General features: G+C 41.1%; 2 protein-coding genes across 2 annotated transcripts in view; one reads left to right on the top strand and one right to left on the bottom strand.

Annotated features, from left to right (window-relative positions):
• The window catches only part of LOC146471622 (TBC1 domain family member 1-like), a 33,942-nt gene that overhangs the window by 3,353 nt on the left and 13,311 nt on the right, over nt 1–17,278 (bottom strand). The window contains exons 6-17 of the mRNA XM_085120093.1: nt 12,773–12,877; nt 11,289–11,384; nt 10,690–10,728; nt 8,807–9,112; nt 6,715–6,766; nt 5,868–6,020; nt 4,936–5,088; nt 4,222–4,380; nt 2,625–2,869; nt 2,031–2,190; nt 1,305–1,342; nt 673–846 (exon numbers count right to left, since the gene is read on the bottom strand). Of these exons, the coding sequence (XP_084976219.1) occupies nt 673–846; nt 1,305–1,342; nt 2,031–2,190; nt 2,625–2,869; nt 4,222–4,380; nt 4,936–5,088; nt 5,868–6,020; nt 6,715–6,766; nt 8,807–9,112; nt 10,690–10,728; nt 11,289–11,384; nt 12,773–12,877 (1,680 nt within the window). The remainder of the gene's footprint in view (nt 1–672; nt 847–1,304; nt 1,343–2,030; nt 2,191–2,624; nt 2,870–4,221; nt 4,381–4,935; nt 5,089–5,867; nt 6,021–6,714; nt 6,767–8,806; nt 9,113–10,689; nt 10,729–11,288; nt 11,385–12,772; nt 12,878–17,278) is intronic.
• Nucleotides 13,811–17,184, top strand: LOC146471623 (uncharacterized). Its single transcript, XM_085120099.1, has one exon. It carries the CDS (start codon nt 14,179–14,181, stop codon nt 17,167–17,169), a length of 2,991 nt encoding a protein of 996 aa, XP_084976225.1. The 5' UTR covers nt 13,811–14,178; the 3' UTR covers nt 17,170–17,184.

Below are 17,278 nucleotides of genomic sequence, written 5' to 3'. Positions count from 1 at the left end.
GCGCTATTAAGGTCCTCGTGAAGCATTCGGTAACACATGTATGACGCATACGAACAACTGAGAGACCACAGTTATCAGGGCCCAAGTTGTTAAAAGAGCAGATACATATATATATTAGAGTACCTTTTAGCCGCTGGATAGCGCTAATTTACATGTACCGAATAATAGGGCCGATTTCGCCCAACTTGACAAATAAAATGAGTGAAGCATTCGGCAACACATGTATGACGCAAACAAACAACTGAGAGGCCACAGTATACCAGGCCCAAGTTGTTAAAAGAGCGGATAACTTTATCCAGCGGATAAAATATATACTGATTGGAAAATCGGCCGATTCCACTTCTGATTCCGTCGCTTGTGATAAACTGTGAACTTGCTGATCGGAATCGCAAGCGCAAGCAGAAGAATCAACCAATCACATTGCTCATTCCCAATCCCTTTACGAGAGATTTAAAAACATGGCGGCCTTCCGCCATTTTGAACGAAAGCGAGGCTTCCGTTTCTGCTTCAATCGTATTGATTCACACTAAGTAAGAAGATTCTTCTTATCCCAACTTCGGTTCGGATTCCGCTTCCGACGCTAGTGTGAACCAGACGTAAGTGAGAGTCATAACAGTTGGAACAAGAAAGAAAACAAAGACAGCAATTGATGAGAAGATGCGTGCCTCTTACCTCGTAGGAGTCGAGGTCTTTACTGACATCAAGGGAGAGTACTTCACTGACAAGCCACTCGACGTTCTGCTCGGCAAAAGGGGGCACTGAGATTTTGATGACTTCAACAGCACCTTCCAGGCCATCACTGGATAACAGCTCTTCTTGACAAGATCCAAGCAACAAAAGGATCACCTAGAAAAAATCAAATCCAACCAGGCTGTTACCTTAAACTTAGCCTCCAACGCAGACGTCCTCAAGGGTTCGTCACGCGTTTCCTCCGAACCCCTAAGGACGTCTGCGTTGGAGGCTACCTTAAACTTTACCTTCGTAAAAAAAAAAACGTTCATAATTACTGTTTTAAATTCAGAAAGAAACGAAAACAGGGCCCCGTTGTTCAAAGCCCGATTATGCTAATCCCGGTTTAACGTGAACTTTGATGCCAGTTCAATTAATAATCAATAAAGATTCTCCCAAAAGATTTTTGTCCCTCAGTTTTGCCTTAGACTTTTCTTAACCTTTAGCTTGAAATTAGCCTTTTAAACCAATTTAAAAGAGCGAGATGAAAACGTCGATTAATTTTTAATCGTGGATTAGCGTTAACCAGATTTCGATAACCGAGCCCTGAAGGACACTCTGACGGTCACACTTACCTTAAATACCACTTCCATGCCCTGAAGGAACATCATATCTGTTCAAAAGGAGGCAAAACCAAAACTCAGCGCATACGGCAGCAAACGTTACATTAACAGTTACTGTTTTATCCAACCGATCTATGTGATACAGAAAGGAGAAAAAAAATCCTTTTTGGTTTACCTTTAGGGAACAAAGAAAATTCTATACCGATGGGCATTGCATGTTATTATTCAACACACAGTAACACTGCCCAAATATGGTCATGGTGCAATCAATAATCTTCGTCCGTACACAACAGATATCCTACGGCATAAGTAATTTCATGCACAACCACGCTGGGTGAATGTTACAAGTTTCTTTTTTTCAACAAATAAAGATCGTCTTCAGTTTTTCTGCTATAAACCTGTGCTTTGTTATCAATGTGTTGAATAATAAACCAATTGTCCAGCTCAATCTTGTAGAATATCCCCTCAATTTAGGCAACTCGGCCTCGTCAGCTAAGTATCAAGAGATATTCCGCGCGATTTCGCAGGATAATTGTTGATAACTGAGCGATACTGTAAACAAAAAAAAAACGTGCTTGGTTTGTTATCTGAAACAAAAATAGTTCTTCCTTTGAGTGAAATCACCCTCTCAGCAGCAAGTAGCCTAGGTGACGGTTTTTCTTATGTCACTTGCTTTCATTCAAAACTGCCGCCAGCTTCACAGGTTGAGCAACAAGCCCTGAAGGACACAACACTCACCCAGCACACGTGCCACAAAGCCCACTGGGAAGTGTGATGCAAACAGAGTGAGGAACCATGGGGCTGCATACAGTGTTGGTGTGATGTCATACTCCAGCAGGAACTCGTACACGGGTTTATAGTAATCATGTAGGAGCCTTGAGAGCATGTAGAATTGTGTCTGAAAAATGAGACATAAAAACCATGTAATTCAACGTTGGCTTAAAGGGGCAAGGGTCTCCAATTTTTAGTGTGCCTTTGAATAGCAAAATAACATATTTGAATCGATGGAAATGTTAAAATAATGGTTTGGTATTGTTAGCAATTATCCTACGAGTATACATAAATTAGTAATGGATGGAAATGGATTACAACTTGAAAAAATTGGACAATTTGCTTAAACCTGATTTATAGATAAAAAATTGTTCTTCATTGGACAAATCACTTTTTTGCTTTTTCGTGTCAATAAACCCGAACTCACTTTGAGAACGAGAAATAATCACATTTTCTTACTTAACGGTGTAGCGAAACGACCAGACACCATTGTAAAAAGTGATGTTCATGAAGTCGGTCATCTTTACCTACAAAGGAGCAACACAACTTACTCCTACGTACCTGTAATTCCTGCATGTCTGGTTTGTACTGCCTACGCACTTGCAGGGTATACAAGATGAACCTGAAAAGATCAAATGCTTCCGTCTCCTTCAAGTGCATCAGAAGAATCCCAGCAACAAAGCTGAGGCCCTGGCAGTATCCCACTTCCTCATCCAACACGGAGTACGCCTTCAGGGTGTTAAACAAACACAGCTGGCCATGGCCGAGTTGGGCAGCAAAGTACGGGTGGCTGGGGTATGTGCGACCTGGAACATAATGGAACCGACCAGCCATGAGAATTTGGCTGTATCAATGTGGTGGATGCAGTTATGGGGCAGGGTCAAAGTTCATGGCTGGTCTCTTTTAAGCAATGTCATCACGTAATATATCAAACACGAGAAGGTGTGTTTCATCAGATGCCCAAACACTATCAAGTAGGATGAAAAAATGAGGCGCAGCTGAGTAATTTTAAACGACTTCAAGGTGTTTGGATGTCTGATGAAACACACTTTCAAGTGTTTGATATCGCTTCTCAAATGATACATAATTCTTGGAGAAATTTGAGGCTAAAGTTGGCAAAATTTTATGGTAATTAGGAACACATATCCAAACCACGGTCACAGTAGTGATTTTTTTTTGTTTTCTCTTGATGAAATATTAATGAGTTTGAGAAGTAATATATCAAACACGAGAAGGTGTGTTTCATCAGATGCCCAAACACTATCAAGTAGGATGAAAAAATGAGGCGCAGCTGAGTAATTTTAAACGACTTCAAGGTGTTTGGATGTCTGATGAAACACACTTTCAAGTGTTTGATATCGCTTCTCAAATGATGCATAATTCTTGGAGAAATTTGAGGCTAAAGTTGGCAAAATTTTATGGTAATTAGGAACACATATCCAAACCACGGTCACAGTAGTGATTTTTTTTGTTTTCTCTTGATGAAATATTAATGAGTTTGAGAAGTAATGTATCAAACACGAGAAGGTGTGTTTCATCAGATATCCAAACACTGAGAAGTAGGTTGAAAAAACGAGGCACAGCCGAGTTTTTTTAAACGACTTCAAGGTGTTTGGATATCTGATGAAACACACTTTCAAGTGTTTGATATCGCTCCTCAAATGATCAATAATTCTTGGAGAAATTTGAGCCTAAAGTTGGCAAAATTTTATGGTAATTAGGAACACATATCCAAAGTCCAAACCACGGTCACAGTAGTGATTTTCTTTGTTTTCTCTTGATGAAATATTAATGAGTTTGAGAAAGTTGTATCACAACAATTGCACTAACAAACGTCTCTTATCAAGCATCCAGAATGCAAATACAATAAATTGAGGGCAAACACGTTTTACTGGGATAAATCTCCGGAAAAAAATGTTACCGTTATGTTAGTTGATTGGCTCTGAAATAATAATCATCTTTATTTTGCTCATTTTTACCTGAATAATAAATTTTGCAATCTTGAAACGACACATCAACCTAATTCTATCTGTAGTGATAGTTAAGTGCAGGCTGAGAGGCTAAGTTAACTAGTTCGTTTTCTTGTTAGCTACCTCTTCAATTTAAGTTCTAAGACAAATTGGAAAAACTGAGCTTCAAGCGTCAATATAATGCTTACCCAAATCAATGAAGATGGAGTGTTGGTGAGTTGACATGCCTTCTTTGAGCTCTTCATATGACTTTTGCCTCCAGGGCTGATCCTCTTGAGATTGTGAATGAAAGTCATGCTGCTTGGCTAGAAACCTCCATATTTCACCCCTCTTGGTTTTGGGGACCCCTTTAAAAGAAAATGGTTACATGTAGGTGGTTTCTATGCCGTTGCTAATCGGTTGAGTTTTGGATTAGATATGGAAATATTTTAAACATTTGAACAAATGCATGTGGATGTGGAAACATTTCCTACATTTCAAGTAGCCCTGCACTGGTGATTCAGTATTGTTTTTGTGTTGTTGTTGTTGTTGTTTTTTTTTGTTTTTGTTTTTTTACTTTTTAAGAACTACAATGAAACTATGAAAACCGTGAACACTGGAAAAATTGATGGGTAAATTTTTCATTCAGCGACAGGCAGACTCTGAAATCCGACTTCTCCCAACAGGAGTTGAACCTATGAACTTTCGATTGCAAGTTTGGACGCTTGTGTGGGCAAGTAGGTTCATGTGGCAAACATCCTGCATAGGGCTAGGATTTGAATGTCGATGAGTGGTATATGCGAAAGAAATGTGACAATGTTATGGTTATAGCCTGGTGAATGAATGATGAGTACAAATTCCTGGACGTTTATAAATAATTCTTAGTATTTACAATTTTCTCACTTTCACTGTAATCGACATACCCGCTTTGACAGCTTCCAGCAATATTTTCCTGTCAACAGGCTCGTCTCCTTTCTCCAGAATCCTGTTCCAGGTTTCTGCAGCAGCTTCGGGACATGGTGGCACTTCATTGTAAGCAAGCTTTTGCAAGTTGGCTTCAATTTCATTTACGTTCACTGAAACAAAGCACAGGTTACATGCTCAAACTGGGGGAATGTGAGCTGTTCCATGTAGCAGGGTTATTCTCAACTTCTCAATAGTTTACAATGCTGCATAGTGTCCCACTACCACTTGAAGAATTGCTTTCTTAACCTATTTAATAGAGATTAGAATCACATTTACTGCATATGGCAAAATGTGAGATTCACATTTGTGTTTTCTTGAAAAAATGAGTACATAGATGGGAACAGTGCAAAATAATTCTGGCCTTTCATGCTAATGCAAAACTACTCAGTTTTACCGAGAAACAGAAAATGTCCAGCAGTCAGCAAATCAAGAATAAACATGGTCACAGTCAATCTGCCATTTACCATTTGTTGTAAACGTAATTCTAAATATCTCTACTATCAAAAAGTTGTCCAAATCATGGAATAATGTGCAGCACTGTATGCATCCGTTGTATAAAGTCAGAGACAATTTCCTTGTAAACAAGGCCACTTTAACAGTAGATTAGGAACATCCACAACTTGAAGGTTGCAACAGAACTCCATACTGACAATATTCCATGCTTTACTTCTGTAGAAATCAGAGTCATCTAGTGACAGTTTCAGGCTAAACTAAAAGGTGAGGGCGTGGAGTGAATGTTTTTCTCTTTGGAGTTGTGAGGGGGCAGGGTGGGGGATGTTTGAGAATGAAGAAAAGTTTTGATTGGGGGGGGATGGGTGGGTAATGGTACCACAGCACAGCTAGCAAAGGGCTAAAAGAAACAGTAACACTCTATCTCGTAAATGTGTACCTTGCAAGCTGTTGTTTTCTTTCTCCATTCTGATGAGCAGAATCTGTTCCATAATGGCTTTTCTCCACAGCGCCCTCAATTCCTTAGCTGATCTCTTGCGCCCTACCATTTCAGCCCACGATGCACTCTGAGGGACCACACCTAGGTCTGGATCTGTTTACAACACACAAGACATCTTTACATAAATGAAACTGTATGCATGCCGTTTAACTGCCTCTATAATTTATTACTTTTTGTTATTTCTCTCATTTAGTATGCGCAGTGTGGTTGGTCAATTTTGCAGGCTGTATTTCACTGTATGGCTCGCTAAACTTCAACTAGTTTCCTTTCCCGTGCGCCCCAGAAATATCTTACTAACCACGTTTTCTCGGTTCGTACTGTGAGTTACAGATCCTTGTTTTTTTCCTGTTAATTTGTGGCCTGCGTACTTCACGCTTGGGCCATAAATCAACAGGAAAAAACTTGGCTGGTCCATAACTTATAGTATGGACCTCACACTCTGTTAGTAAGAGGTATATAATGAAGTCCTCAGTATAACAAACAGTATTTTCCAGCCTGGCCTTTTAAAATGCATAGAACAGAACCTTGATGTAACGAACCCTCAATAAAGAAACCCATTTCCCTAGACCCCCAGCACTTCGTTAAATCATGGTTCCACTGTATTTACAATGCAAACAAAATAATGATTTTGACATTTCCAACTAAGAAGCAACCAGTCAGATGCAGTATGAATCAATGTAATGCACATACACACACAAAAAAAATTAACAGCTGGGCCAGTTCTGTTTCTTCCTCAAAATTTGCCACCTTTCCTTGACAATTTTCAAATGGTGAACATCATTCTTACCTGCAATTACAGTGTCTTTCTTTGATGGTGTGACCACACTATGGAAAATCGCCTTAAAAAGATAGGGAAAAAATTAGCACTGTTAAAACCCAAACATCTCTGCATACTCAGGTTTGTAAGTAAGAGAAAAAAAATAACATTGTAGATAGAGGAGTTGGAATTGTTTTCTTGAGTGTTCAATGTTTTGTTTTGGTGATGGACACTGTAATTGTTCAATCATATTTTCCTAATAACAGACCAACAGACATTTGACTTTCAAAAGATGGATCAAAACACACCAATCACTTTTTACAGTCTTTGCAGCCAAAAACAGCATGGCTCAACTGCAAGGACAACCAATAACTAGCAACTTTGTTGACCAGCCAGCTTAACCCATTACGCACCGTGCCGGCCAAAACTGGCTGTGATTTCGGGCATCCTCACGCTCGCTTTGCGTTCGGGTCCTACCCCTCCCTAGAAGAGATTTTTTGTCCTCTATTGTTCTCATTGTCTTCAGAAAGGACTGACCAATCAGAATCCACTTCCTGCGCGTATATTTTTAGGTCTTTGGGGGACCTAGACAAAAGAGCTTTTTGTCTATAGCAAGCGCAGTCAAATTTCAATTTTTGTTGCCTCGTGGGCAGCGCAGCTAAATTTTTAGTCGCCGATTTTCGCATTTTCCGAAGGAAGACACATCTTTTCGAAATGGTAAATCGGAAGAAGAACTACTAAGGAATATTCAACAGTTTCGACAACAGAAATCCGAGAAATAACAGTGAAGAAATTGTGCTTCGAGTACAAATTGTTGTTCTATCCAAGTAACCAGCGAGCGGACATCTCAAAACATTATTCAGGCCACTGACTTTCTGCGAAATTTTCGAGTACTTCTGGGAATTCAACAGCCAAAAAATTACAAGTTTGATTGTGAATTTGTACTGAAACACTATTCTAATTGACCGATTCTTGGTATTCTGAACAGTTTTTGCAAAATTTTGAAAAACGTGCCCCGCACGGGTCGATAAATTCGCTTCGAAATGGACTTGTAGTTCCTTCAAATCGCTTGCGCATCTCTCGTCTCGCATTTATAAGTATACACGTTTCTTTCTAACACGTAAACAAAGACTTTTCTGAATAAATTTTTCATTTAGGAAAGCTTTCTGTGTGTTTTTCTTTCTATTTTCATTGAGAAAACAGGACAACTGTGTAGTCTTGCGTAAACAAACGCATGCTCTCGAGATGGATCAAATTTTGCCCATGTGATGTGCAGATCAAATTTCATCGAAATTTCGGAAATTTTTACCTTCAAGTTTGTTTTTTGGAAAATTTTTAATTGGCAACTAGTGTATTTTATTCCATAATTAGTAATTTTAACTATCTTAGACCAAAGTGGTGCTGTTTTTTTTGCCCTGTAAGTTCTGTATTTTTACTGCACATGGGGTAGGAAATAACCACTTTGCCAATTTTGCTGAATTTTGGAAAACCTCTGGAAACAGCTGGTGCAGAATGGATTAATAACCAGAGACTTAACACCATACAATGATAATCCCCACTTTAGAATTACTCACTTAACTCTGAAGAAAACTTCCACTAAGGTCATTGAAACATCAATCAATGTCACAAGTCCTTCTCAAGGACTATACTCACCTGACCCCAGCTGATCAAAGAGTGGACAACTTTACCCAACAGATAAAATGCATTAGTTGGAGTACATTTTATTTATCAAAGTTATCCACGTTTTCAACAACCAGGGCCTGGATGCCTATTTATCTACTTATGATAACTTCTGTGATTTAATTAATTTTTGTAGGAGTAACTGGGTCTCAAGTTTCAAACAGATGGGGAAATCGTGATATTTCTTGATATTTTAATAACTTCTCCACAGTACTTTTATAAGAAAAGTATGGGGACAAGATAGGAGAATTTGTTCTTTGATATTAGGGGTTAAGGGGTGAACTTTTAGAACACTCTACTGACACTTTTTGGTTTGGAGAATGGCTGTTGTACTACTAGGTAGTACAAAGGTCAAAGATATTCAAACTGTATTTATTTATTTATTTATTTATTTATTTATTTATTTATTTATTTATTTATCTGCATGTTTTGAGAACCACACCTGTCTGTATCCATACGAATTGTGTCTGCTGAGTCTCCTATGATAATTCTGAGTCTTGGTGGGTGTGTTTGGAGGACTTGATTGAGGTTTCTTTTCAAGGTACGAAGGACTGCTTTCTCCACTCTGCAAGGGAGGGAGCTGTTTTGACTGTCTGTGTGGCGTACTTGTGAACACTTCTTCACCTTTACTCGACACCTCTTTCAATGGAGACATGGGTGGGGTGAGAGTGGAATTGGAATGTGGCGTACTATCAAGCGTAACGCTTCTTTTCCTTCGAAGACCTGGTGATGGTTTGCCTGGCTCACACTAAAAAAAAAGAAATTGGTTTTCAAGTCCCACAAGTGATCAGCATCATATTTCTCCTCACAAGATCACTACTTAACCAAATTTAAAAGATGTCATCTTGTTTCTCGCGAGACCAGAGTCGCGTCTCTCGATATGAGATTCTCGTATCGAGAGACGCAACTCTTGTGGAAATTTTGGAACATTACCAAGTTTGTTGCGAGAAGAAAAACAACCAAGTTTCTCACACACTTGTCTCATTATGCGTTTATCTGTGCCACTTTTAAAACGGCCCGTGCCAACAGTGGATGATTCTGTTGACATGTATGTTCGCATTGTAAGAGATTATGTGATTTGAAATAATGTTGTCTTCATTCAGTTTCGATTTTACAAAAATCATGTCTTCGACAATGAAGGAAATGATCCCCAAGGATAAATTTTCTTGATGTTGAAACAAATTCTCCCGACTAGCACCAAAACAAACATATAAGAACAGCTGGGAGAATTTGCATGTTGACATTGGCATTGAAAGGGTTAAGCTTTTTCTCCCACTAAAATGAACAACACAATCCAACCTGCCTCCTAACCCAGTGACTGGAGGTTTAAAAAATAACTCCCGACAGGAATCGATCCTAAGACCTTCCGATTACTAGTTCATATGTTCTACCACTGACCTATAGGAGACTTGTGGGAGCTAAGGCCATTAAACTAGATTCATGTGACAAGCATACTGCATACCGCTAGGATTTGAATTTTGATGTGTGGCATTTGAAAAAGAAATGCAATGTTAAGTTTTTAGATGGTGAATAAACTAGTGAATGTATGTAGTAAGCCTTGAATGCCCAGTTTGAAACAACCTTCACTTTATTAAACTAAATGTTGTTTGTAATTTTAGGAGCCAACACTAGCTCCTGCCCTTCAGTACAAATACATATATTTAAAAAACTTTCTCTGGATGTTCTTACAAGTGGCAGCCTGGATTTTGAGTGAAACTTTTAGCTAAGAGGTGCGGCTTCCGGTTTTCAAGGTAGTAGACTACTGAATTTTTATTCATGTTCATAGATGTTGATGGTATCACAAGTTAACTCTGATTCAAGAAATTAGAAAGTCTGACAGAGACAAAGCAAGAAATTTTAAGAACCAGTAAGGTGGAAGAACATTTGTGGTAGATGTTGTAGAGTTCACTGTGATGAGAATCTCAATAATGATGTGAAACAATATTATAAAATTGCTCCAAAACTATGGCCAGCGAATTTAGCCATGAAATCCAAATTGCTGCAAAGTAGCTCTTATTTTGCAAATAGACTCATCAAAGAAAAAAATAGTTGCATATCTATTTTTATCTTCAGGCTTAAATTTGAACTTTTTCCTAACCACAGCTGATGAAATTACTAGAAAAACAACCAAAAAATTTGAAGGCTAATTCTCGAAAATTCTGCCCTAAGATCAAAAGACAACATACAACTAGTATGATTCTCACAAGATAGTCAATCTGTATGCCAAACTAGAGCTTGGGTTTCACAGCCCGAATTCCACTTACACACAGTTTTGAACCAAGCTCTTCAATTAAATATTCATTATGCAAAGTTACATGAACATACCACTCCAGGTTCCTCAGTTGCTACAGATTTAGCCCTTCCCTGAAATAAAGTAAAAAGAAACTCAAGATAAATTTGTGTGTTTGATCAACGTAGTAACTGATTATGCAAAAAAGTATGTTTGTTTTGAGAATTTATATGAATGCAGTTGAACCTGTACTAAGGGGCCTGTATTGAGCGGTCACTCTCTCTCTCTTTCTTGAGCAGTCAGATCTTCGAGTCTTGACTTTCCCTTGAAACTAATGCGCAGTTCTTTCAAATCACTTGCGTGTTCTTGCCTCTACGCTACTATTATATGTATTCACTTTTGAGGTCTAAACAAAAGCTTTTCTGAATAAATTTTTTCTTTTGGGAAACCTTTTTGTTTTGTTTTGTTTTTTCTGTGTATTTTCATTAATGAAATGTGGTAACTACATGTTCATGCAATCTTACATAAACAAACATGTCCTTGGTCCTTGCGAGCAGATCAAAGTCACCCATGTGATGCAAGAATCAAATTTCAGTGCAATGTTTGAAATTTTTACATTAAAGTTTCTTTTTTGGCCAATTCTTAATTCTCAGCTATTTTAAATCAATGGTGGCAACAAAAGTTCACTACTCACCCTCTTGTTCATAAAGCTTCCAAAGGAGCTGGTCAAAGATTTTTTTGCTTTTTGAAGCAGATTAGGCCCTTCTTTGTTTTTCTGATTCTGTTGCGCCTAAAAAGCACAAATACCATCCTTAGTGAAAATACAAAATTTGGAGGACCATCATTGGGACAAAATGTCTACTTTCAGCAACAAAACATGTCATAAGGTCACAAATTGACAGGCAGAAAACATTACCATTTCTATTGTCACTCATTGGCGCTGAACCCCTTCCTATGAAGTTTTAACACCTTGCAAAAAGCTGGGTCTTAACATTTGATAGTAAAAATGGGGGTGACCGAGTGTGTTTTTTAGTTATGATAACTTAAAGCTAAAATTAGGGTTGGCTTTAACAGGTTGTATTATTGCTATGGTAACCTATCAAGTCGAGAAAATGACCATAACTTGTTTACAAATGTTTAGGCATTTGCTTGACACCATTATTGTAGCATCAAAAAGAGAAGTTGGGTTATTCCAGAAAAAATCCACACCCCACCCCCCCCCCCCCCCGACGGATGGGGTCGTTTTTTAACCCCCCCTCTCACCTGGATTTCCTGTAGCACAAGACCCCCCCTCCTGTCTGGATTTCCAAAACAAAAGACCCCCCTCCCGCCTGGATTTCCGGAAAAAAAATATTAGGCTTAAATTTAATTTATTTTTAATATAAAATACGCACAATCACGTCTAGAAGATGTTCTTTTTTAATTTCTAAAGCTTCTGCTAATATTAAAAACTGTATCGCGTGGAACTAAAAAAAGAAAGGAGCAACAATGCGAAAAAGCGAACGAGTTCATCCTTTGTGCCCAATGGACAACACCCATGGAATCTTAAAACAGCACGCAGAAAACGCACTGACTGCTTGTTCAACTGTGCTACGGACGATGGGACTTCAAAGAGGTTACCACTGTATATGTTGCAGGAATCCGTCCAAGAACTTTCTCCTTCTGTTGCTTTCGCAATAACTTACGTTTCCAAAAGTTTTTTCGAGGTACAGATGGCTACAAGTTCCTCTCGAGTATTTTCGACGAAAAGGGAATGTTTGGACCAAAATTCTTTGGAATTATCTTCTTCAGCTAATAGCTCTGCATCCTTGCTTGCACAAGTAAAAAATTCTTCCGCCTGAAGCAGTGGAATCCACGCTAAGAATGCAATGGCGGACATGAAATTACACAACGGTGGCGCCCTGGGTCTGGTACAAGTAGAAATGTGTCAGGCGTTTCTCAAACTCTTCGTGGTTACTATCTTGTTGTTCGCGTTTTCTGCTATAAAAGGACCTGCGAAGGCACTTAGATTATCATTTATTTTAGGTGAGAAATATGTGAACAAAATATTTCTATTATTTTCAGGGTCTGAGAGCGCTGGAATAACCCGTTGTATTAAAGAGAAGTTGTATTAATGCACCAAATTATAAGTGATGAAAAGTGCTGGAAACTGTTGTGAGCCGCCTTAACGCACATTACCTGGCCAGTGTGTGTATGCTGTTGTTGTCGTCTTTCATAAATTCCTCTCAGTATGGCCATGATAACTTCATTCTCTTCACTCATTTCACCTGAAGGGTTTTCAGCCTGTAAAACAACACGAACAAAAATAAAACAGTGTCACAAATGTCCTGTAAAAACGAATGTTTGGTTTACCAATGGAGTTGGTAAATAAAGGTAAATTGACCACTGTAAAGAGATTCGAGTGCTGACGTAACTGATGATGATCTAACACTCGATTCTCTACACAGTGGTCAATTTACCTTGAGTTATCAACTAGATGTTGATGAACCAAACATTTGTTTCTACTTTCTAACGACACAGCACCGCAGTTTCTCTAGAACCTAATCCCCTTGTCCTGCAAAAACACCCATTTTACAAAACTAAGGTACTCACTTAAAGTGCCCCTAACCCTTCAATTTGTTTTCTTTTGGTAGATTTCCATGTCTTTCAAGAACTCATTTTCGAAAAATTTTTTGAGAAATATTGGATCCTTCTTTTTACGAGCGCTAGAAGTGAAAGCAGTCTTGTCGATTTTTTCACCTATCGTTCGCATTAGTCCCCCACTCGGCCAAATGTGTCCAAATATGGAGCGTGACATAAGAAAAGGTCATCGTGCAAAAATATCCGAAGATTCGCAGGAATGCTTCAATTGTAAACGGAGAAAATGGTTGAAAAATGTGTGGTGTTTGGATGCAGCAACTCTCGAAATGTAAAGAAAGGAATCAGCATGCATAAGATTCCTTCTGAATCCTTCTGGTGTCCTTTTCTTACGTCACAGCTAAGAAAGTGTCAAATATCGGCGCTTCTCATTGGCTCGTTCCTAATGAGCCCAAGAGACAAAAGGGGCTTAAAGCGCTTAAAAATTTAAAAATTTCAGTAACTTTTAGCGCTCATAAAAAAAAGGATTCAATATTTCTAAAAAAAAAATTTTCGAAAATGAGTTCTTCACAGATATGGAAATCTACCAAAAGAAAACAAATTGAAGGGTTGGGGGCACTTTAAAAAAAAATAAAGGTGGCCATGTTGAGCAAGCCTCCTAGAGAGTGCAACCTTGCCGTGGTTAGGGGGCTTGCGTGTCTCAGCGACCCTTAGAGCTATGCTGTCCGGAGATCTGTCTCCTGGTAGGGCCACCCAAGGCAGACAGGTCGAGGGGTAGAGACCAGACTAAGAGCACTCACACCGGGTAGATCGAGCTCGTCAGTCGTGGTGAAGACAATCCATCTAGGAGTAGGTTCCTCCGAATTTAATGTTCCTCTGGTCCTCCAGGTTGGGGGTTTGAATAGGGCTAACAACCCAATTCTAGAAAACAAAAGCCTGTTACAGACACCGCAACGACAACTACTGAAGACTTCTTGATTGAGGAAGAGTCCTCTCCTGTAGAGCGCATGACGCGAGCTGGTGAAAGCCTTCGGGAAGCCAGTGCGCCGACAACTCTTCTGACGACCAAGGCCAAGACCAGGATAGGGACCTGGAACATCCGAACCCTATACGAGACAGGCAAGAGTGCACAAGTGTGTAGAGAGATGCACCGCTACAACCTGAAAATCCTAGGCCTGTGTGAGACACGGTGGAATGGAAGTGGAAGAACACGACTTACGAGTGGAGACACCATCATCTACTCGGGGCAAGAAGAAGGACAACCACACATGTACGGAATAGCGCTGCTGATGACACCTGAGGCAACGCAAGCACTTCTGTCTTGGGAACCTGTGTCACCAAGGATCCTCACAGCAAGATTCAACTCAAAAGGCAGAAAAGTCACCATCTTCCAGTGTTATGCCCCCACCAACACGGCAGACATGGAGGAGAAAGAAGAGTTTTACGACCAGATCCAAGCAGTCATAGACAGAGCACCAAAAAGAGACATGAAGATCCTGATGGGAGACCTGAACTCCAAAGTAGGCACGGACAACACAGACAGAGAGCTGACTATGGGAAGACACGGCACAGGAGAGCAAAACGAGAACGGAGAGATATTCACCGAGTTCTGCACCTTCAACGACCTGGTCATTGGAGGAACTCTATTTCCACACAAGACCATCCACAAGACCACGTGGATTTCCCCAGATGGCAGAACAGAGAACCAGATTGACCACATCACCATCGGGCGAAAGTGGAGACGGAGTCTACACGACGTGAGAGTGAAGCGCGGCGCAGATGCAGCATCAGACCATCACCTGGTTGTAGCAGTTGTGAGAGTAAAGCTGAAAGCCTACAGAGATCAGGCAGGAAGACCGGCCTTCAAGTTCAACGTCCGCACTCTGAAGGAAAAGGCAAAGACAGAGGAGTTCAAGATAGAACTGAGAAACAAGTTCAGTGTACTTACAAACCTACAAGAAGAGACAATAGAAGAGCAATGGAGCAGCCTCCGAGAGACCTGGAAGGCAACATGCACGACAGTCCTGGGGAAGAAAACAAGGCAACACAAGGAGTGGCTGACAACAGACACCTGGGCCATCATCACAGAGAGGAAGAAACTGAAAGACCTGATCAACCAGACGCAGGACCAAGCAGAGAAACAAGAACTGCAGAGGCGATACTGGGAGACAAACAAGGAGGTGAAGCGCAGCGCAAGGAGCGACAAGAGAAAGTTCATAGAGGAGCTCACTGAAGAGGCAGAGACTGCAGCATATCAGCGCAACATGAAGCGACTGTACGAGATCACCAGGACACTCTCTGGAAAGAACAGCAACCCAAGTCGTCCTGTGAAAGACAAGAACGGGAATGCCATCGCGACAGAGGAAGAGCAGAGAGCAAGGTGGGCCGAGCATTTCAAGGAGACACTCAACAGACCAGCACCACCCACCCCACCAGACATCCCACCAGCAACTGAGCTCCTAGACATCAACACCAACCCTCCCAGCAAGACAGAGATCACCAAGGCCATCAAGTCCCTCAAGTCAGGCAAGGCAGCAGGACCGGACGGAATACCACCTGAAGCCCTCAAGGCTGACGTCCAGACCTCAACCGACATGCTGCACCCCCTACTCACCAAGATCTGGGAAGAGGAACAAGTTCCAGAGGACTGGAAACGAGGACACCTAGTGAAGCTACCAAAGAAAGGGGACCTCTCACAATGCAACAACTGGAGGGGAATTATGCTGCTTTCTATACCGGGCAAAGTACTGAGCAGAATCATCCTAGAGAGACTGAAAACCGCCTTAGACAAGAAACTCCGGGACGAACAGGCAGGATTTCGACAAAACCGCTCATGCACGGACCACATCGCAACCTTACGGATCATCATCGAACAGTCCCTGGAGTGGCAGACCCCCCTGTACACAGTTTTCGTGGACTTCCAGAAGGCGTTTGACAGTGTTAATCGAGACGTCATCTGGAAACTGATGTACCATTATGGATTTCCACCAAAGTTTGTCACCATCATACAGCAGATGTACGAAGACGCCACCTGTCAAGTGATCCACGACGGGAAACTGACGGAACCATTCACCGTGCATACCGGCGTACGTCAGGGTTGTCTACTCTCACCGACGATTTTCCTGATGGTGGTTGACTGGGTTATGCGACAGTCTACAGCAGGCCGGAGGACAGGTATCCAGTGGACTTTTACTAGACAGCTGGAGGACTTGGACTTCGCAGACGACATCAGCCTTCTCTCCCATAGGCATCAAGACGCACAAGAGAAGCTCTGTCGTGTGGCAGAAGAAGCAGTAAAGACTGGACTCCAAATCAACATTGGAAAGACTGAGGCCATGAGAGTGAACAACAAGCAGCAAGATCCACTACAGCTAAACCAAGAGAACATCAAAGAAGTTGACAAGTTTGTTTACCTGGGCAGCGTCGTGAGTAAAGACGGGGGGACAGACGAAGACATCAAGTGCCGAATCAACAAAGCCAGACACGCCTTCAACACCTTGAGACCAATCTGGAGATCAACAGCCCTCTCACTCCGCAACAAGATCCGCATTTTCAACACCAACGTGAAGTCAGTCCTGCTTTATGGCTCAGAAACGTGGAGAGTGACCAAGACCAGCACCCACAAACTTCAGACTTTTACCAACAGATGCCTCAGAAACATCCTCAACATCAGATGGCCAGAGACTATCTCCAACGAACAGCTGTGGGCAACAACAAATCAGACCCCAATGGAGACTGAAATCAAGAAGAGAAAATGGAGCTGGATTGGCCATACTTTGCGGAAGCCTGAAACCAACATCACCAGACAGGCTTTAGACTGGAATCCACAGGGGAAGCGCAAAGTTGGTCGCCCGAAGCAGTCCTGGCGGAGAAGCATTGAAGCCGAGACGAAGTCTACCGGAATGTCGTGGGCCGAACTGAAGAGGACGAGCCAAAACCGAGTGCGTTGGAGGAGTGTCGTTGCGGCCCTATGTTCCTCGAGGAATCCAGAGGCATAAGCATGTTGAGCAAGGCTTGCTTGAGGCTGAGACCCTTACAACATCTGGGACCAGTTGTGTAAAGTTCAGGACACACTAGGGGACGTGTAGCCAGTAGACCTGCACATTT

The sequence above is a fragment of the Pavona decussata genome, unplaced genomic scaffold (assembly GCF_977016875.1).
Source record: "Pavona decussata unplaced genomic scaffold, jaPavDecu1.1 SCAFFOLD_102, whole genome shotgun sequence".
Classification (NCBI taxonomy): Eukaryota; Metazoa; Cnidaria; class Anthozoa; order Scleractinia; family Agariciidae; genus Pavona; species Pavona decussata.
The sequence above is the reverse complement of the archived record's forward strand: the minus strand, read 5'-3'. Positions and strand labels throughout refer to the sequence as shown.

Excerpts from the sequence above, each read along its gene's own strand:
- LOC146471623 (XM_085120099.1), top strand. The coding sequence starts at position 14,179 with ATGACGCGAGCTGGTGAAAGCCTTCGGGAAGCCAGTGCGCCGACAACT.